Genomic DNA, 16,573 nt, shown 5'->3' on the forward strand with positions numbered 1-16,573 from the left:
AGTGTTCATGCCGAAATCACTGGTGTGACAGAAATAGTTGCTTTTGTATGTCCGTTATCAGACAACATATGTGAGCACTGTTTTATGAAAGACAACGTGGAGGAAATATCCAAATTTGACAAATCAGTGACACAACTAATGTCTGATGCAATTCCTTACTTTGACAATTGACTTGCCTATGCATATTATGACGGGTGCCACCAATGAGTCAGGACACGCACACCTTTACGTGAACACTTTGTGTCATCACTTTGTGTCATCACTTTGTGAAACTGATTCATAAACATGCTTATGAAGGACCCTTCAAATGGAGATTGCTTATGGTCATAGTTATTTAAGCAAAGTTGATCAACCTCATACCCAAGGTTCTCCGTGGGCACAGGAATTAGCTTAAGTCCCCAAGACTCCATAACTTGTGCAAAGAGGCGATTTTATTGAACTGCGCCATGAATGATTGGTTGGTTGGTTTGTTGCTTAACGCCGCACTCAGCAATATTCCATCTATATGACGGCGGTCTATAAATAATCGAGTCTGGACCAGACAATCCAGTGATTGATATCATGAGCATCGATCCACGCAATTGGGATCGATGGCATGCATCAACAAAGTCAGCGAGCCTGACCACCCGATCCCGTTAGTCGCCTTTTACGACAAGTATAGTCGCCTTTTACGGCAAGCATGGGTTGCCGAAGACCTACTCTACCCTGGAGTCTTCACGGGTCTGAAGCGTGGCGACCCGACGGCGTGGGACGTTGCTCAAACAGCTCCAAGACTGGGTTATTTCTGTGCCGTCGTCATGACGCTGGAACATTGTTTTGACTGTAGTGTATGGCAACCAGAAACAAACAAATACACTGTGGTGCAATAATCATAAAGTATTAAATGTTGATGAAGGTACCTTACAGCAGCCCTATGGACAAAACAACACGCACACCCGACAGTCATCACCCAGAGGGTGTGAGAATAGATTAACAGTCTCTGTAGGAATATTCACATATGCTTTAAGGGACTCCAGAGGCTGTCAGCCAACTGCATCACGCAATGACAATGTAATGCACGGCTTTGTCAGAACTAAATCTATTGATCTGTGTAGCGCTATGGGTACACCCATGAAAATAAGAAACGAGATACAAAGATAAATATAAATGTACCGTTTACACATGGGTATGTACGAGGTGTTTTTACAGCATCTCGATATGTCTGTGACTAAAATGTACACGCAACCTGATCAAGACAAGGAGAGGGAGGGGCAGCCTTTCGGGTAAAACGTTTGCTCGCCGAGTTCAATTCACCAAATAGGTACAATGTGTGAAGCCCATTTCTGGTGTCCCGGGCCATGATATAGCTAAACACGGCGTAAAACACAACTCATTCACTCACTTATCATTAAACAAAAAACAAACAAACTTTACTAAATGAATCAGACGGACTTCTGTTGTCACAATGGAATGTCGGGGAATCACAATGAAGTAAAGGCAAGTTCCTTGCACTCCCGGTGTACCCCCATTGAGGGTTCCCCCCCATGTGCAACTTCTGGGAGGATGCCTCAGGAAGTAATAGTGAACGTTAAGGGTTCTTTCGGTATCTTTGTTCTTTTGTTTGTTGTTTAACACTGCAGACAGCAATATTCCAGCTATATGACGGAGGTATATAGATAACTGAGTCTGGACCAGACAATCCAGTGACTGACAACATGAGCATCGACACACGCAATTGGTTGGTTGGTTTGTTTGTTGTTTAACGCCGCACTTAGCAATATTCCAGCTATATGACTGTAATAAAATTGAGTCTGGACCAGACAATCCAGTGATTGACATCATGAGCGAGCCTCCACCCGATCCCGTTAGTCGCCTTTAAGGAAAAGCATAGTCGCCTTTAACGGAGAGTATAGGTTGCTGAAAACCTTTTCTATCTCGGAAATCTTCACGGGTCCCACGCAATTGGTACACAATGACATGCATCAATCAAGTCAGTAAGCCTGACAACCCGATCCCGTTGACCCGTGAAGATTCTGGGGTAGAATAGGTCTTCAGCAACCCATGCTTGCCGTAAAAGGTGACTATGCTTGTCGTAAAAGGCGACTAACGGGATCGGGTGGTCAGGCTCGCTGACTTGGTTGATGCATGTCATCGATCCCAATTGCGTGGATCGATGCTCATGATATTAATCATTGGATTGTCTGGTCCAGACTCGATTATTTACAGACCGCCGTCTTCACGGAAAGATTTGTAATAGTGGACTGAGATATTAAAATTTAGTGTTTGTTTGCAAATGTTGACTTGAATTCAAAATAAACCTATTTACATTATTTAGTGTTGGTATTCAGCACTAGATTAATTCTAGAGTCGTTTCTGCTGAATAATCATGGATGTACCAAGACTTCGTTATGAAATATGGCAGGAAATTCCTCGAAGAAAACGGGCATTTGATTCTTCGAAAACGATGAAACAACGAAACGAAAAAAGGAAACAATCGTCGTCTACTGACGTTTCTAGAACTATTCGCTTTTACTTACGCTATTATTTTTTCCGAAGCAGAACTCCGATACTGTTAAAAATTTCTTCATCAAACTTTGCATTTATATCACTCTAGTGGTGAAGTTGTGCCTTTTGCTATTTTGCAATTATTCAATGTTTTCATCTCAAATTTTCATGTAAACATGTTGGACATAGGCTCACTATGTGAGTGATGTTAGTTTCCGAAGCAGGACTCAAAAACTGTTGAATATTTCTCCATGTTACTTTTCATAGGTTTAAACTACATACTGAACTGGTGCCTTTTTCTATTTTAGGATTGAATTTTCAGTCTCCACGGAAGCAAATTCGACTTAAGTTCAATTTGGGATAGGGTTCATTTCCTGAACAGAACTGAGAAACACACTTGTTTTACTTTCTATTTCATATGGATGCGACCATGGTGGATCTTTTGTGGGTAAACAATGTATGCTTCTTCAAGAACATTCAAATCTTGACTCATTACATACAGAATTGCACATTTACTTGTGGTTACTTAACAAACAGCTGCCGGGGGGATATGTCATATTTCTGATGACTCTTGTTTGAATCAACATGGAGCTCCGGGGTGCTTTTGAACAGACCGAACCTTCTGAACGTGAATTGTTGATACCACCTTCTTATCAAATATCTTCGCGTGAAGACACCTCCGAAGAACTCTTCGTTGTTACTCAGTCAGCGCTACAGAATTGAACTGATCGGGGTCATTATCATGCAACTGAAGAGAATTGTACGCACGCCTTAAAACTGCATGAAATGAGCAGATTTGGACATGTCGGAAAGTTTACTTCAGTAGTGGTCAGCATTGTGTTAAAAGGAACACGTCTCGTCACATTGAAGGGGGATGTTTCAAGCGAATACTCGTAATGTTCATTGCTTGTTGATGTCTGGACTTCGTTTTGTACAATATGAAAGGTTTTGTACACTTGCTAACATGGGCGTCAGTTCGCTTTATGATCGTCATTATGACATTGTTAGTGATATGGCTAAGGTGAGGTGAGGTGAGGTGAAATTGGGTTTAACGTCGCGTCCAAGATTATTGCACTTATATAGCGACGTGCATGCACGTGTATGTGTGTGTGTGGCTGCTTGTACTAGTCCGGACTGATGCCGATTTATAGTGCTAGCTCACTGAGATACCATGCCGCAGTTTAACATGAATACCCCACTCAGACACAGTATACTGACTCCGAGCCGACCAGTCCTTGTTTTAGCCCCTTAATGCCGAGCGCCAGACAGGGTAACAACAAGTACAATCTTTTAACGTCTTTTTGTATGACGCGGCCCGGGATCGAACCCCGGACCTTCCGCTCTCCGGGCGGACGCTCTACCACAAGACCACGGAGGCGGTCTGATATGGCTAAGGAATCGGGTTAGGCCGTGTCGAAAGAGGCTGTGGGTATCACATTGTTGAAATCTATTGATCAGAAAGAAGATTATCGAGGCATTGACATTATGAAAAGCTCGACATGGGTGGAGAAAAAAGGCAGCTGAGAGCGACATTTTCGCTTTGAGTTGCGAGACCAAGAAATGTGTCCATGCCGGAGTAGTGACAAGAGAGGATGATCCGTGTAGCCAGCGACATGAAATGCATGGTTCTCGAAAATTGTATACTACTTACCACCCGTTAGTCGCATGGTTCTCTATTACGGCAAGCATGGGTTGCTGGAGACCTGTTCTACCCCGGATCTTCACGTGTCTCTTTCGGTATCACATGTTCTGATACAAACACGCATCTGTCTAGTTAATATAGAGTTTCATTTATGGAATAAAGTGACGTTATTTATATATATTTTCTGGTTTACACTTTCCCACAAAACACACAAAATAAATATCCCAGGTGGTCTCCGCAGTCGTGCGACATGTATGCTCAAAAGATGAAACAATACGACTCACTTAATCTCCATATGCAATACCCAATCCTACCTCCCAAAACAATCAAGTCTTTAGGTTTTCTGTCTAAGTCAGACTTTGCAAACTGTGTCTTCCATTATGTCCAGATCGCCGTCATATAGACGCCGAAATCAGAAGGGATCATGAGACATGAATGTTATGATCGTTCGTGCGGAGACAGCTTTGAAAAATGACAGCCACAGATAGAACGATTAGATTTTGACACTTCAATGAGCGACCCGTGAAGATTCCGGGGTAGAATAGGTCGTCAGCAACCCATGCTTGCCGTAAAAGGTGACTATGCTTGTCGTAAAAGGCGACTAACAGGATCGGCGGGTCAGGCTCGCTGACTTGGTTTGATGCATGTCATCGATCCCAATTGAGTGGATCGATGCTCATGATATTAATCACTTATTTACAGACCGCCGTCATATAGCTGGAATATTGCTTAGTGCGGCGTTAAACAACCAACCAACCAACCAACACTTCAGTGAGCGGTCGTCAAATCTTTCTGAGCAACTGGTATTGTTGATTCTGGTTGTCCACAGTATCATGTGAGCTCTCTACCTTTGCTTTTGTGCAGCTTTTCATCCCCACTACTGATCCCGTACAGTGATTTCAAACAAACCATCAAGAGTTGTACGCGGGATCTCATGCAGAGGTACTGTAAGTCCCCATGATCCCCAGTGAGGTGGCCTAGCTTTGGTTACTGGTGGCCTTTAGCCCGTGTTTTAAAACTGTATACATGATATTGTTATGCTCAAATATGTTTCATGAATTGTTTCTAAATAAAGTATGGTCAAATATGTTTTACAACTTGTTTTTAAACAAAACTTTGCATTAATGACAAAATTGTAAATATATTAACTTGGTCTCGTCGCTATATGGCTGAGATAATGCCGATGCGACGTTAAATTTTAACTCACTCACTCATGCAAAAGAGGTGGGACCCCAGTAAGAAGCAATAAACTTCACGAATTAAAACCAACATTCGGTCATACCTACTTGGGTTGTCAGTCAAGACATGACGAGGTCGTTTAAGACGATGTATTGGCCACAGTCGGTTTACCCACGAACATCTGCTTAAGAGAGATGAGGACCAACCTCCAAAGTGTATCCCTTGTAATGAAAGGTTCGCCGTCAAGTATGTATTGCTTGACTGCGTGGACCTTGCAATCGCAAGGGATTCACATCATCAAAGCTTTAATCTGAAAGATCTCTTTTTCCGTGTCAGGCGGGCATCTCATCTTGAATGAGTTGAAAGAAATTGGTCTGTATTATAAATTTTAAATATGTAAGTGAATAATTAAATGCTTGTTTGTAAATTTGGCGTGATACTATCATCAACAGGTGTTTTTAACCAGTGTTTACATTGGCTAGTATTGAGCACAACCACCAGTGGCTAAAGTGATGACGTAAATCCTGCTGGGGTATCATGCAGGAAGTATAGATACTGTAAGACCCCATGATCCCCAGCGAGGTGGCCTAGCTTTGGTTACTGGTGGCCTATAGCCCGTGTTTTTAACTGTATTAATGCTATTGTTATGCTAAAATATGTTACATCAATTGTTTTTAAATAAGTATGGTAAAATATGTTTCATAACTTGTTTTTAAATATAATTTTGTATAAGTAACTAAATTGTAAATATATTAACTTGGTCTCGTCGCTATATGGCTGGAATAATGCCGATGCGACTCACTCACTTATGCAGCTTTATGATCAGATTGGGAAGGCGCCGTGTACAACGTGATGAACCTCTAAGATCCACTGGCATAATTCCAACTGGTAAAACTCAGCGAGAGGTAGACAACATGTTCCTTGGGTCTCATTCTGTGACTTGCAGACTTTGGAACAGGTTTCCGCAGACACAAAAAATAATGATCTGCCTCGCACAGGGCGCCTAGGTCAACAAAACAAGTCGAGTATCGATAGTCAGAAATCGAGGTCGAGGGTGGGACTGGCACTATAACACATTAAACCTCTTCATTTTGTTCCGCTTGGTCCTTTAATTTTGCTTTTATGGCCAAAAATATTCGTATTGCGTTTCTTTATTTTTCAAGAGGAAATATTTCAGCGATTTGGTTTTAGGTGTGCACATTTTACAAATACACAAACATATTATTTCTGAAGTCATCTTATGGGGTAGGCTAGTTTTTGACATCGAGCTCAGACTAATTACTTCACCACAAGGGCTGCACCCAAGGCAGAACTACATTCTTCGCCGTGAACGACAACGGTGACGTCGTACAACTCGCGAAGGCGTTGACTGATCGATGGTATAGCTGCTGTCACGTGGCCAACAGCGTGTATCGTTGAGATTCCTCGCCCCTTAAGGTATTCAGCATTCATATGATTGCTGATTTCATCGACAACACCAAAGCAGAGTGATTGGAAAACCTGCCCTAAAGTCATGTTTTCGGGAGTTATCCCCCTTACGCTGCAGGAAGGTGAAGGTTGGAAAAATGTTCCAAATAATTTGGGGTCTATATTAAGATCGCTGTTTGTTGCATCCAGGGCGAGTGAAGGCAGTTTTCTCCATATAGTTTCTTCATCCACGACCACACCTAAAAACAAAAGTGTTTGCAAACAAACACTGCAAACATCGTGACATGTTTATCAAATATAGGCTTACTTATGAAAATGAACATTATATATACAATGTTACATAACACATCCTGAATATTTCTACATAGTGTTATGTGCAACGCAGCGCGATGAGGAACCGACCATTTTTGATATTTGGTGTGTGTGGTGTTGGTGAGGGGAGGGGGGGATTATTGAGGAGTACTGAGATTTTGTCTGCATATTTTTTCAGCTTAAGGTGCAAAATCTTTTCTTTAAATTACAACTGTGAGCATGAGCATTTATTAAAGAAAAACACATTGCAACGATGTTATTTTTGTGGCAGACAATTATTTTTCAACCATCTGAAGTATATATCTTTTCCTTTACAGAACCTTCTGGGGCATTTGTTTCCGATCGACAAAGTCCAAACCGCGGGATAGAATCAACTCAGATGTCCGTACATGAACGCACTTAATGATATTCTACTCAATCTATCCAGATGATATAAACAACGTACCCAAATCCTGCAACCAGCTGTACAGCATCTTGACAAAGGCCTCCAGTACATTCCCACCGTCCAACCCACTGCAGGATGCATAATGACCTCCGTGGAAGAAGGGCTGATACTCCAGGTTTGCGGGCGTATCTGGAGGACGCTTGTTAGGGTCGAAGCTGGCGTCAGTTATGACGTAACCAAGTTGTGTCGACGTTCCAATATAGAACACTAGAAAATGAATTGACTCATGCAAGTGGATACACAATGCGATTTATTCCCATTTAGGAGGATTCCTGTCCGCGGTGATTTCAGGTTAGAATAGGTCCACGGGAAACTATGTTAGTCGTAAGAGGCGACCAAAGCGATTGGTCAGTCTAGTTGACTGGGCTAATTGCGTGTCATCGTACTCCGACGGCGTGCATCTTTGCTTATAATTTCAATCACTGAATCATCTGGTCAAAACTCGATTATATAGAGCCGCCGTCACACAGCTGGAATATTATGGAGTGCAGCGTTAAACACCAACGGACCATTCCACGATACACCGTCTGTATAGCGAAGCAGTTAATTACGACCTCATAATTATAAGACCACGTTTCAGTGGAGTTCTGTTGGATTGTCTACTCAACACAAAGTCATTTACTCTGATGCCCGTAAAGATCCGGGGTAGAACAGGTCTTAAGCAGCCCAGGCTTCCCGTAAAAGGCGACTGTGCTTGTTGTAAGAGGCGACTAACGGGATGGGGTGGTCATGCTCGCTGACTTGTTGATGCATGTCATCGATCCCAATTGTGTGGATCGATGCTGATGATGTCAATCACTGGATTGTTTGATCCAGACTCGATTATTTACAGACCGCCGTCATATAGCTTGAATATTGTTGAGTGCTGCGTTAAACAACAAACAAACAAACAAACAAACAAACAAACCTGCATCGTGCACCCCAGGTCTGACAGAGTGGACTGCACACTGGGTGTCCATCGCACCCACATACACTGGCACCCCGTCCTGTATGTGGCCCCAGGGGCGAGGCAGGTGCCCCACAACAGTACCGCTCGGAACAAGAGACGGCAGCATGTGAACCGGGAACCCTGCTTCCTCTAATCTGAAACAGTGGATGAATGTGAGTTAATGTCAATGCAAGTCAGCAAAATTACGTGCATTCTTCCAAAGTGATTTTGCTTCGCTACCAACAGTGTTCCAGCTACCTAACGTCTATATATATAAATAAGTCTTGACCACAAACAATGGTCACTCTTGCCGAACTTGGATGTTATTATGGAGTTACATTTTGGCTGGACTAACGAGTCTATGAATTGTCCAATCAAAATCGAGCAACGAAATCGAAAACCGGTTCGGAAACTATCTTGCAGATTTCGGTCGATTGCAGGATTTGCAAAGCATGTGCACCGCCAACTCGTCAACAGATATTTTCCAAATCTGTTCATGCTTTTAATCAAGGTGCTCGCGGGATTTGATGTACTTCGCGATGAAAGACCCGTTTATCCAAAGATATATCTTGATTGTCGATCAGATCGTCTTGACTGAGCGCCGCCATTTCGTTTGAAACAAATGCAAGTGATACGAGAGGTGAAATCTGATTGGTCTGTAGTAGAGGCTTAAAAGGGACATAACACGTAATAGCCACTGGTGGCGCTACGTTCGAGCGCAGGAATTCCAGTCTAGTTCAGCACGGGGGGGGGGGGGGGGGGGGGGGGAAACTGGACTTTTAAAGTCAGTTAACTCTCTTGCCTTGGGAAGATTCCAATGGTTGACTGTAGTGTCATGTTACTGTCAACACACGCCGCGGTTCGATGACACGCAAACAACCCGGGTACAGAGCCTGGATGCTGTGACAGTCGTCTCTTGTGACAAGCTTGATACAGGGGTACAATCCTGACCTTGAATCCTAACTGGCGTGGCATTTGTACATTGCACAAGACACAAGTGTCATAGTCAATACAATGATCATATGGCATCACGTCAAGTCACGGACCGCCTCCGTGGTCTAGTGGTAGAGCGTCCGCCCGGAGAGCGGAAGGTCCGGGGTTCGATCCCCGGCCGCGTCATACCAAAAGACGTTAAAAGATGGTACTTGTTGTTACCCTGTCTGGCGCTCGGCATTAAAGGGCTAAAACAAGGACTGGTCGGCTCGGAGTCTGAGTGGGGTATCCATGTTAAACTGCGGCATGGTATCTCAGTGAGCTAGCACTATAAATCGGCATCAGTCCGGACTAGTACAAGCAGCCACACACACACATACACGTGCATGCACGTCGCTATATAAGTGCAATAATCTTGGACGCGACGTTAAACCCAATTTAACCTCACCTCACCTCACGTCAAGTCACGTCATGTCAGAGGTGTTTCTACCTTGTAGTGCGACACTACTACATCCTCCGTTATATCATCACATGGACTACAAAAATACTGTAACCTTAAGGATAATAACGGTAAAACAAATTGCGTAACATATTGTAAGTAAATATTGTTAAGTGTTGGTTATCGTTATGTTTGTTGTGACAACATCTTGAAACTCACTTTAGTTATTTGATCTGTGATCTGTGATCTGTGAAGATTCCGGTGTAGATAGGTCTTCAGCGACCCATGCTTGCCGTAAAAGGCGACAATGCTTGTCGTAAGTCGTAAGAGGCGACTAACGGGATCGGGTGGTCAGGCTCGCTGACTTGGTTGATGCAGTTGTGTGGATCGATGTTCATGATATCAATCACTGGATTGTCTGGTCCAGACTCAATTATTTCCAGACCGCCGTCATATAGCTGGAATATTGCTGAGTGTGGCGTTAAACAACAAACCAACCATCCAACCAATATTTGATCTGTGCACATAGATGTATATATGCAAGAGGGATATCAATATTGGTGAGTGAGTGAGTGAGTTGCGTTTAACGCCGCTTTTAACAGTATTCCAGTTATATCACGGCGTGTCAGTTTAATGTGGTAGGAAAGCCCGAAGTGATGCACATCTCAGACGTTAACCACTTCGGTGAAACCCACGAGCACGGTGCTGACAAACCTAGAAACATAATCGGGGCGAACCGGGATTCGAACCCACAATCATAGCTTTCTGGCGTGCCCAAGGGACGCAACTCGGCGCAGTCAATCGCGGCGCCTCGGATGACTGGGCTACACGTGACCCGGATATCAATCTGAATGTTTATCCAACAAATGCATCTATTACAAAACAGTCGAAACTCTATATAAAGAATATTATTTATGATGTATATTTATGTCAATAAAAATTAGATTGCAATATCAGGATTGCGATGTTCGTCTCAGAATCTGTTTATTACATTTGTTCAGGTGTTCAAAGAGAAGAAATTATGTCAGCTGTGCGACCTAAACAAGTTTCAAGACGACAAGTAGCGTTACTTTCCCTTCACTTGTGTCCAATCTATTCACCACTAGATTTTAATACTCGCAAGAATATTATTATGTACAGCAATATTAGATTCTTTATTCTCTGTTGAACAATGGATATACTTTAAATTTACCTCAATTGTCATTTATTTATAATTTATTTCGTATAATTTATTTAGAATTGTTAATTTATAATGCAAAGTTGCACAGAAAACAAACACTCATATCATAGCCTGTTACAGGTTTCACGGTTTTACATTTATGTTTTGAGCTTTAAACTTCAGAAAAACATTTCGCAAGTTTAAAAAAAACAGTCCTGGATTCTGCCCAAACACTTTGGTCTTTCCCAAGCATGGTCACGTGACTTCAGCATGGCGTTAGAAAGGCCAGAAAAAACAACTATTAAAGTATGTAAGTTAAAGTTTGACTTTCCACCAACCGGCAAATTGCGTGATGTATACTAACCGCCAAAAGAAACGCGAACAATAAAAAATACATATAGAGAAGTATGTACGTTAAGAGATGTTTCCAGTGTGACAATACTAACAATCAGCCAAATGTAAACACAGAGTGACTTCATGCCTATCACGTCATTGCCGCACATCATTTCCAAACTTTACACGCTAAACATGCACGAGGCAAATTTATTAATGGTGCATCTCGAGTCATGGATCTATGACATCACACGTGATGCGTTCATGAGCATCGGCGTACACATACCAGTATGTTCGTTTGTGCAACAAACGAATAAATATGAAAATGAGTAAGTCTTCATAAATTAGCCAACATGTATGGTATTCGCGTTTCTTTTGTTGGTGAGTATATGTAAAAATGTCTATTTCCAACTCACATATCTGAATTCCAGGACGCAGACTTGGCGTCGAAGTACCCAAAGCTGTATGCTAGCAGCTCAGATGTAGTAGCTGTCCCTCGCTCACACAAGCCTGCAATTAGGTATTCGATGATCGTCCCCGCGCAGTCGTAACCTTTCTCCTCTATCAGTCCAGGACGATGTTTTTGTAGCCACTGCAGTGTGACCCAGCCCATACCTGCTTTGATTGGTATATTTGAGTCTGGTGGGGGCAGGGACGACACGAACTCAGGGGTGCAGCGTCTATCCATCCACGTGTACAGGTTGCTGCAACTGCCTGGATCAAACAACCATTGGATGAAGACTGATTTAGTCCATAGGTTCGTCGACGGTTAAATTAAAAGCAATGTGGTTCTACATTCAAATGTTTTCATTACTATATTATTTATCAGGCTCGCTGACTTGGTTGATGCATGTCATCGATCCCAATTGCGTAGATGGATGCTCATGATATCAATCACTTGATTGTCTGGTCCAGACTCGATTATTAACAGACCGCCGTCATATAGCTGGAATATTGCTGAGTGTGGCGTTAAACAACAAACAAACAAACAAACAAAACAAAACAAATATTTCTCAAACTAGATCCTTATAAGTGAAATCTCTTTACTCCCGACATGGTTAATCTTGACAAAAACATACCCTTGGTAATACGTTTTGGAACATCAATATAGCTAAGGATACATTACGATTTACTAATGATTCGTTGATCAGAAATTTCGTTTATCTTGACGATTTCAATGGGAACGCTACCGCCCGGATTAATCGTCTTTCACGGTACACGAGATTATTTCTTAAAGACATTTTAAAGATGTCATTCGAAATTTGCAAATATTTTATACTTTATCTTTCTTAAAGAATGAACTTGCCTTTAATTTTACAAAGGTTAAAAAAATAAAAAAAGGAAATTATAATTGTGTCAAAACATAAAAATGTAAATAAAGTCTTGATCATCCGATACGTTTCTCGATGGGAAGTTTCTAGGAGGCTGAAGGTACTTATATAAAAACAACATTAGGATGATTCGGGACTCTTTTCAACTGTGCATGCGAAGTGCGGATACCTATTTGGAAACACCAAATTCCTGCAAGCTTCCCACACTATTCTGATTTCAAGAACTGAGACAAGGGTGTTTCAAGACATTGGGCAGTGACAAACATTCGTTAGCAAACCAACATTAATTCTAGGGATTGTTACTTATTGCTGCCATTTATTTGGGATACCATTTGATTCTTACCTTAAAGTAGTGTGTTTAAATATAATATAGTTATTAAGTGTGGTCATTCACTGATAATTATGTGCGTACCGATTGCTGGGTTAACCGCTGCGATTCATTTTGGAAATCACCTTGTAACAAGTGAGTGAGTGAGTGAGTTGGGTTTATAGCCGCTTTTAACAGTATTCCAGTTATATCGCGGCGTGTCAGCTTAATGTGGGAGGAAAGCCCGAAGTGATGCAGGTCTTAGACGTTTACCACTTCGGTGAAACCCACGAGCACGGGTATGGTGCTGACAAACCTAGAAACATAATCGGGGCAAACCGGGATTCGAACCCACAATCATAGGTTTCTGGCGTGGCCAAGGGACGCAACTCTGCACAGCAAGTCGCGGCGCCTTAGACGACTGGTATGATCGCAGAAGAATATCAGCGAATTGTCAATGAACAACATTCATATTCGTTAATAAATTGTGATGTAAGTGTGCCGAAAGGAAAAGGCATGGTTCCTTTATTAATCAGTGTCTATTTCATGTCAGGATTGACTGTGAATTTTTTCGGTTCAAGCTTTTGTAAGAATCCGCACATATTAATTTGCTAAGAGAAAAAGCAATGGTTGTTTTCAAGATGTGGCCGAAAAAAATATCTTTTTTAACACAAAAATCCAAGAACTATCAAGACAAGCCCAGAGATACTTCACCTGCAACCAGATGCCCTGTGTCCGGGTGGATGTTACATCCGCGTCCCCCGGCCCACATGATCAGTCCGGTTCCCTGACCCGTCACGGCGATCCCCGCAACCCTCTTCTGCTGGGTAGTGGTCATCTGCTGCAGACACTCCTCCAGGGTGCTGAGAATGGTTCCCGGGGATTGTTCAGACCCGAGAGAACCTATATCACTCTCTACCTGCGACCTGGAGGGGCGGGACACTGCAAACACCTGTTCCTCTGTCTGGATGTCTATCAAACTCAGCTTGATACATGATGTTCCCAGGTCGATTCCCAGAGCTAGGCGTCTTTCTGGAGACATTGCAGAAAACGGAAAACCCTTGCGCTTGTGATTAATCCGGTATGATAAATGGTCTCCAAAAATGTCTGCCTTTCCGATGCAGTTTTGACACTCAGTTGTTGTTTTCTTGATCCTCTACAACACGTGCTCCTATAGTCAGTATATAATTCGTGTAAATAAACATATATTGAACAGCAGCAATGATGAATAATGAAGTCTCTGAACCACCAGATATTGCACTCGTGTACACAGTGGTCGTGTAGCCGCAAGCTCAGTCCTTTAAGCCAGTCTAGATTATACTATATCATCTCATCACAAGATCTCTTCAGATGCAGTCGTGTTCAAGATGACATGTAACTGACCACCTCACTGTGAACATCAACCTTTGAAATGTGTCTGCAGTTTTTGTATCCAGAACGCTGTCTTGCAATATTAGAAGTCCATAACGCACATCTGTTGTCGCTCGCTGCTGGAAAATTGTGGTGTCAACACTGTTTAAAACTTGCATGCCAGTCATGTAGTATTTGTGTCATACCTTTCAGTATGAATATTACGAAAGGATTATAATCGTGTGTACATGTGTGCTCCAGTCGGGATGTCAGTCGACAGAACCAGTCTGTGTCGCTGTCTGTGTGAGTGAGTAAGTGAGTTGGGATTAACGCCGCTTTTAACAGTATTCCAGTTATATCGCGGCGTGTCAGCTTAATGTGGGAGGAAAGGCCGAGGTGATGCAGGTCTCAGACGTTTACCACTTCGGTGAAATCCACGAGCACGGGTATAGTGCTGACAAACCTAGAAACATAATTGGGGCGAACCGGGATTCGAACCCACAATCATAGGTTTCTGACGTGTCGCTGTCTGTGGTAGTGTTTTAATCAGAGTGACGAATAACTCTCCACAAGACTGTTACAAGTCGGACGACTTCAACTTTCCCTTTATGTCGAGCTATTTTCCATCAGCTGTGCCTTTGGTGTCTACATTTAACAACTTTTGAGAAACAATCGAACATGCTCTTTCTACGAAGATTTCACAGAACGTCATATAACTCTTGCTCAAAAGTGTTTTGTTCAAGGTTACAACATTCAAGGCCTCAGTAACACTTCATGGAATACATTTCCAAATTTGACACATCAGTGACAAAAAAGTATGTCCAAAGAAGTTCCATATTTTGACTAGTACCATTTTTTTTTCAGGTGAACAATTGACTTGCCTTTGCATGGGTTTATGACGGATGCCTGCGGCGGGACAGGATAAGCTCACCTTTTCGCGAACGCCTGGTATCAACACTGTGATTCAGGGGCGGTCGGGTAGCCTCCGGTTACAGCGTTCACTCGTCACACCGAAGACCCAGGTTCGAATCCCGACATTAGTACAATGTGTGAAACCCATTTCTGGTGTCCCATGATATTGCTAAAAGTGGCGTAAAACGTCACTCACACACTCGCAGATAGTTATTCATAAACACATGCATACGATACATTTGGAATGATAACATCGACTCTGCTTTCAGCAGATATTTCACATGAATATGGAAATGGTGGTTGTGTATTTTTATTCATTGACGTGCATACCAGAAACCACATGACAAGTAGGTAGCAGAAACAAGTGTTCGGAAAATGGTTGAAAGCATATGCGAACGAGTGATGGTGTTATTTAAGTCAGACCATATTCATTCGACAAGCATGGGAGTTTGTTTGTTGTTCAACGCCACACTCAGCAATATTCCAACTATATGACGGCAGTGTGTAAATAATTGAGTCTGGTCCAGACAATCCAGTGACTGACATCATGAGCATGGATCCACGCAATTGGAATACGATGACATGCATCAAACATGTCAGCGAGCCTTACCTCCCTAACCCGTTAGTCGCCTTTTACAAGCAGTCACTTTTTTGGCAAGCATGACAAAAGAGTTAGGGATCATGAATATTTTACGGGATATGTTTTGTAGCACACAATTTCATACAAATATCCCCCAAATCTTCATGATCCCTATTTGTTAGTTCAGAATATATCGCAGCATGCAACTTCAGCAAAAACCCAACAAGGCCAATCAAACAAGTGTAAACATAATACAAAGCTGTAGCCATTACAATACATCCCTTCAGCTAATAACAAGACAATGTGTTGGTGTTGGATCGTGTTTCATAACACTGTCACAATGCGAGTGCTCATTTATCAGTACTGAGCGAGCCTCACTTAGGAAATGTGTAATAGTGAAATCTGTTGTTAAGGACGTTAAATGATGTCATGGAGGTACATCCACACAAAAAAAAACCGTGAGTCAATTAAGCAAATTGTGTCGCTGTGACAGGTCGGGGAAATAACCTGGGGTCTGTGATCTTTAGAAAATTGGGGAACGAACAATGATCAAGTACTTGCAGAAAAAGGGGTTCGCGTCTGGAAGGCTTGTGACGTCAACAACACCAGAGATGATCCACAGATGAGTTCGTTCGTTCGTTCGTTTGTTGTTTAACGCAGCACTCAGCAATATTCCAGCTATATGACGGCGGTCTGGAAATAATCGAGTCTGGACCAGACAAACCAGTGATTCATGTCATGAGCATCGATCCACGAAATTGGGATGGATGACATGCATCAACCAAGTCAGCGAGCCTGACCACCCGATCCC

General features: G+C 42.5%; 1 protein-coding gene across 1 annotated transcript; it reads right to left on the bottom strand.

The window, feature by feature from the left end:
• Positions 1 to 6,583: 6,583 nt before the first annotated feature.
• On the bottom strand, positions 6,584 to 13,962 carry LOC124135248 (sedoheptulokinase-like). The gene is made up of 5 exons (XM_048395850.1): positions 13,635 to 13,962; positions 11,699 to 11,996; positions 8,398 to 8,573; positions 7,491 to 7,697; positions 6,584 to 6,972 (listed from the first exon to the last, which is right to left on the bottom strand). The coding sequence occupies exons 1-5, from the start codon at positions 13,960 to 13,962 to the stop codon at positions 6,584 to 6,586; spliced, it is 1,398 nt and encodes a 465-aa protein (XP_048251807.1).
• Positions 13,963 to 16,573: the final 2,611 nt, after the last annotated feature.

This window comes from Haliotis rufescens, unplaced genomic scaffold (genome assembly GCF_023055435.1).
Source record: "Haliotis rufescens isolate VD_foot unplaced genomic scaffold, xgHalRufe1.0.p SCAF_15, whole genome shotgun sequence".
In the NCBI taxonomy this organism is placed as follows: Eukaryota; Metazoa; Mollusca; class Gastropoda; order Lepetellida; family Haliotidae; genus Haliotis; species Haliotis rufescens.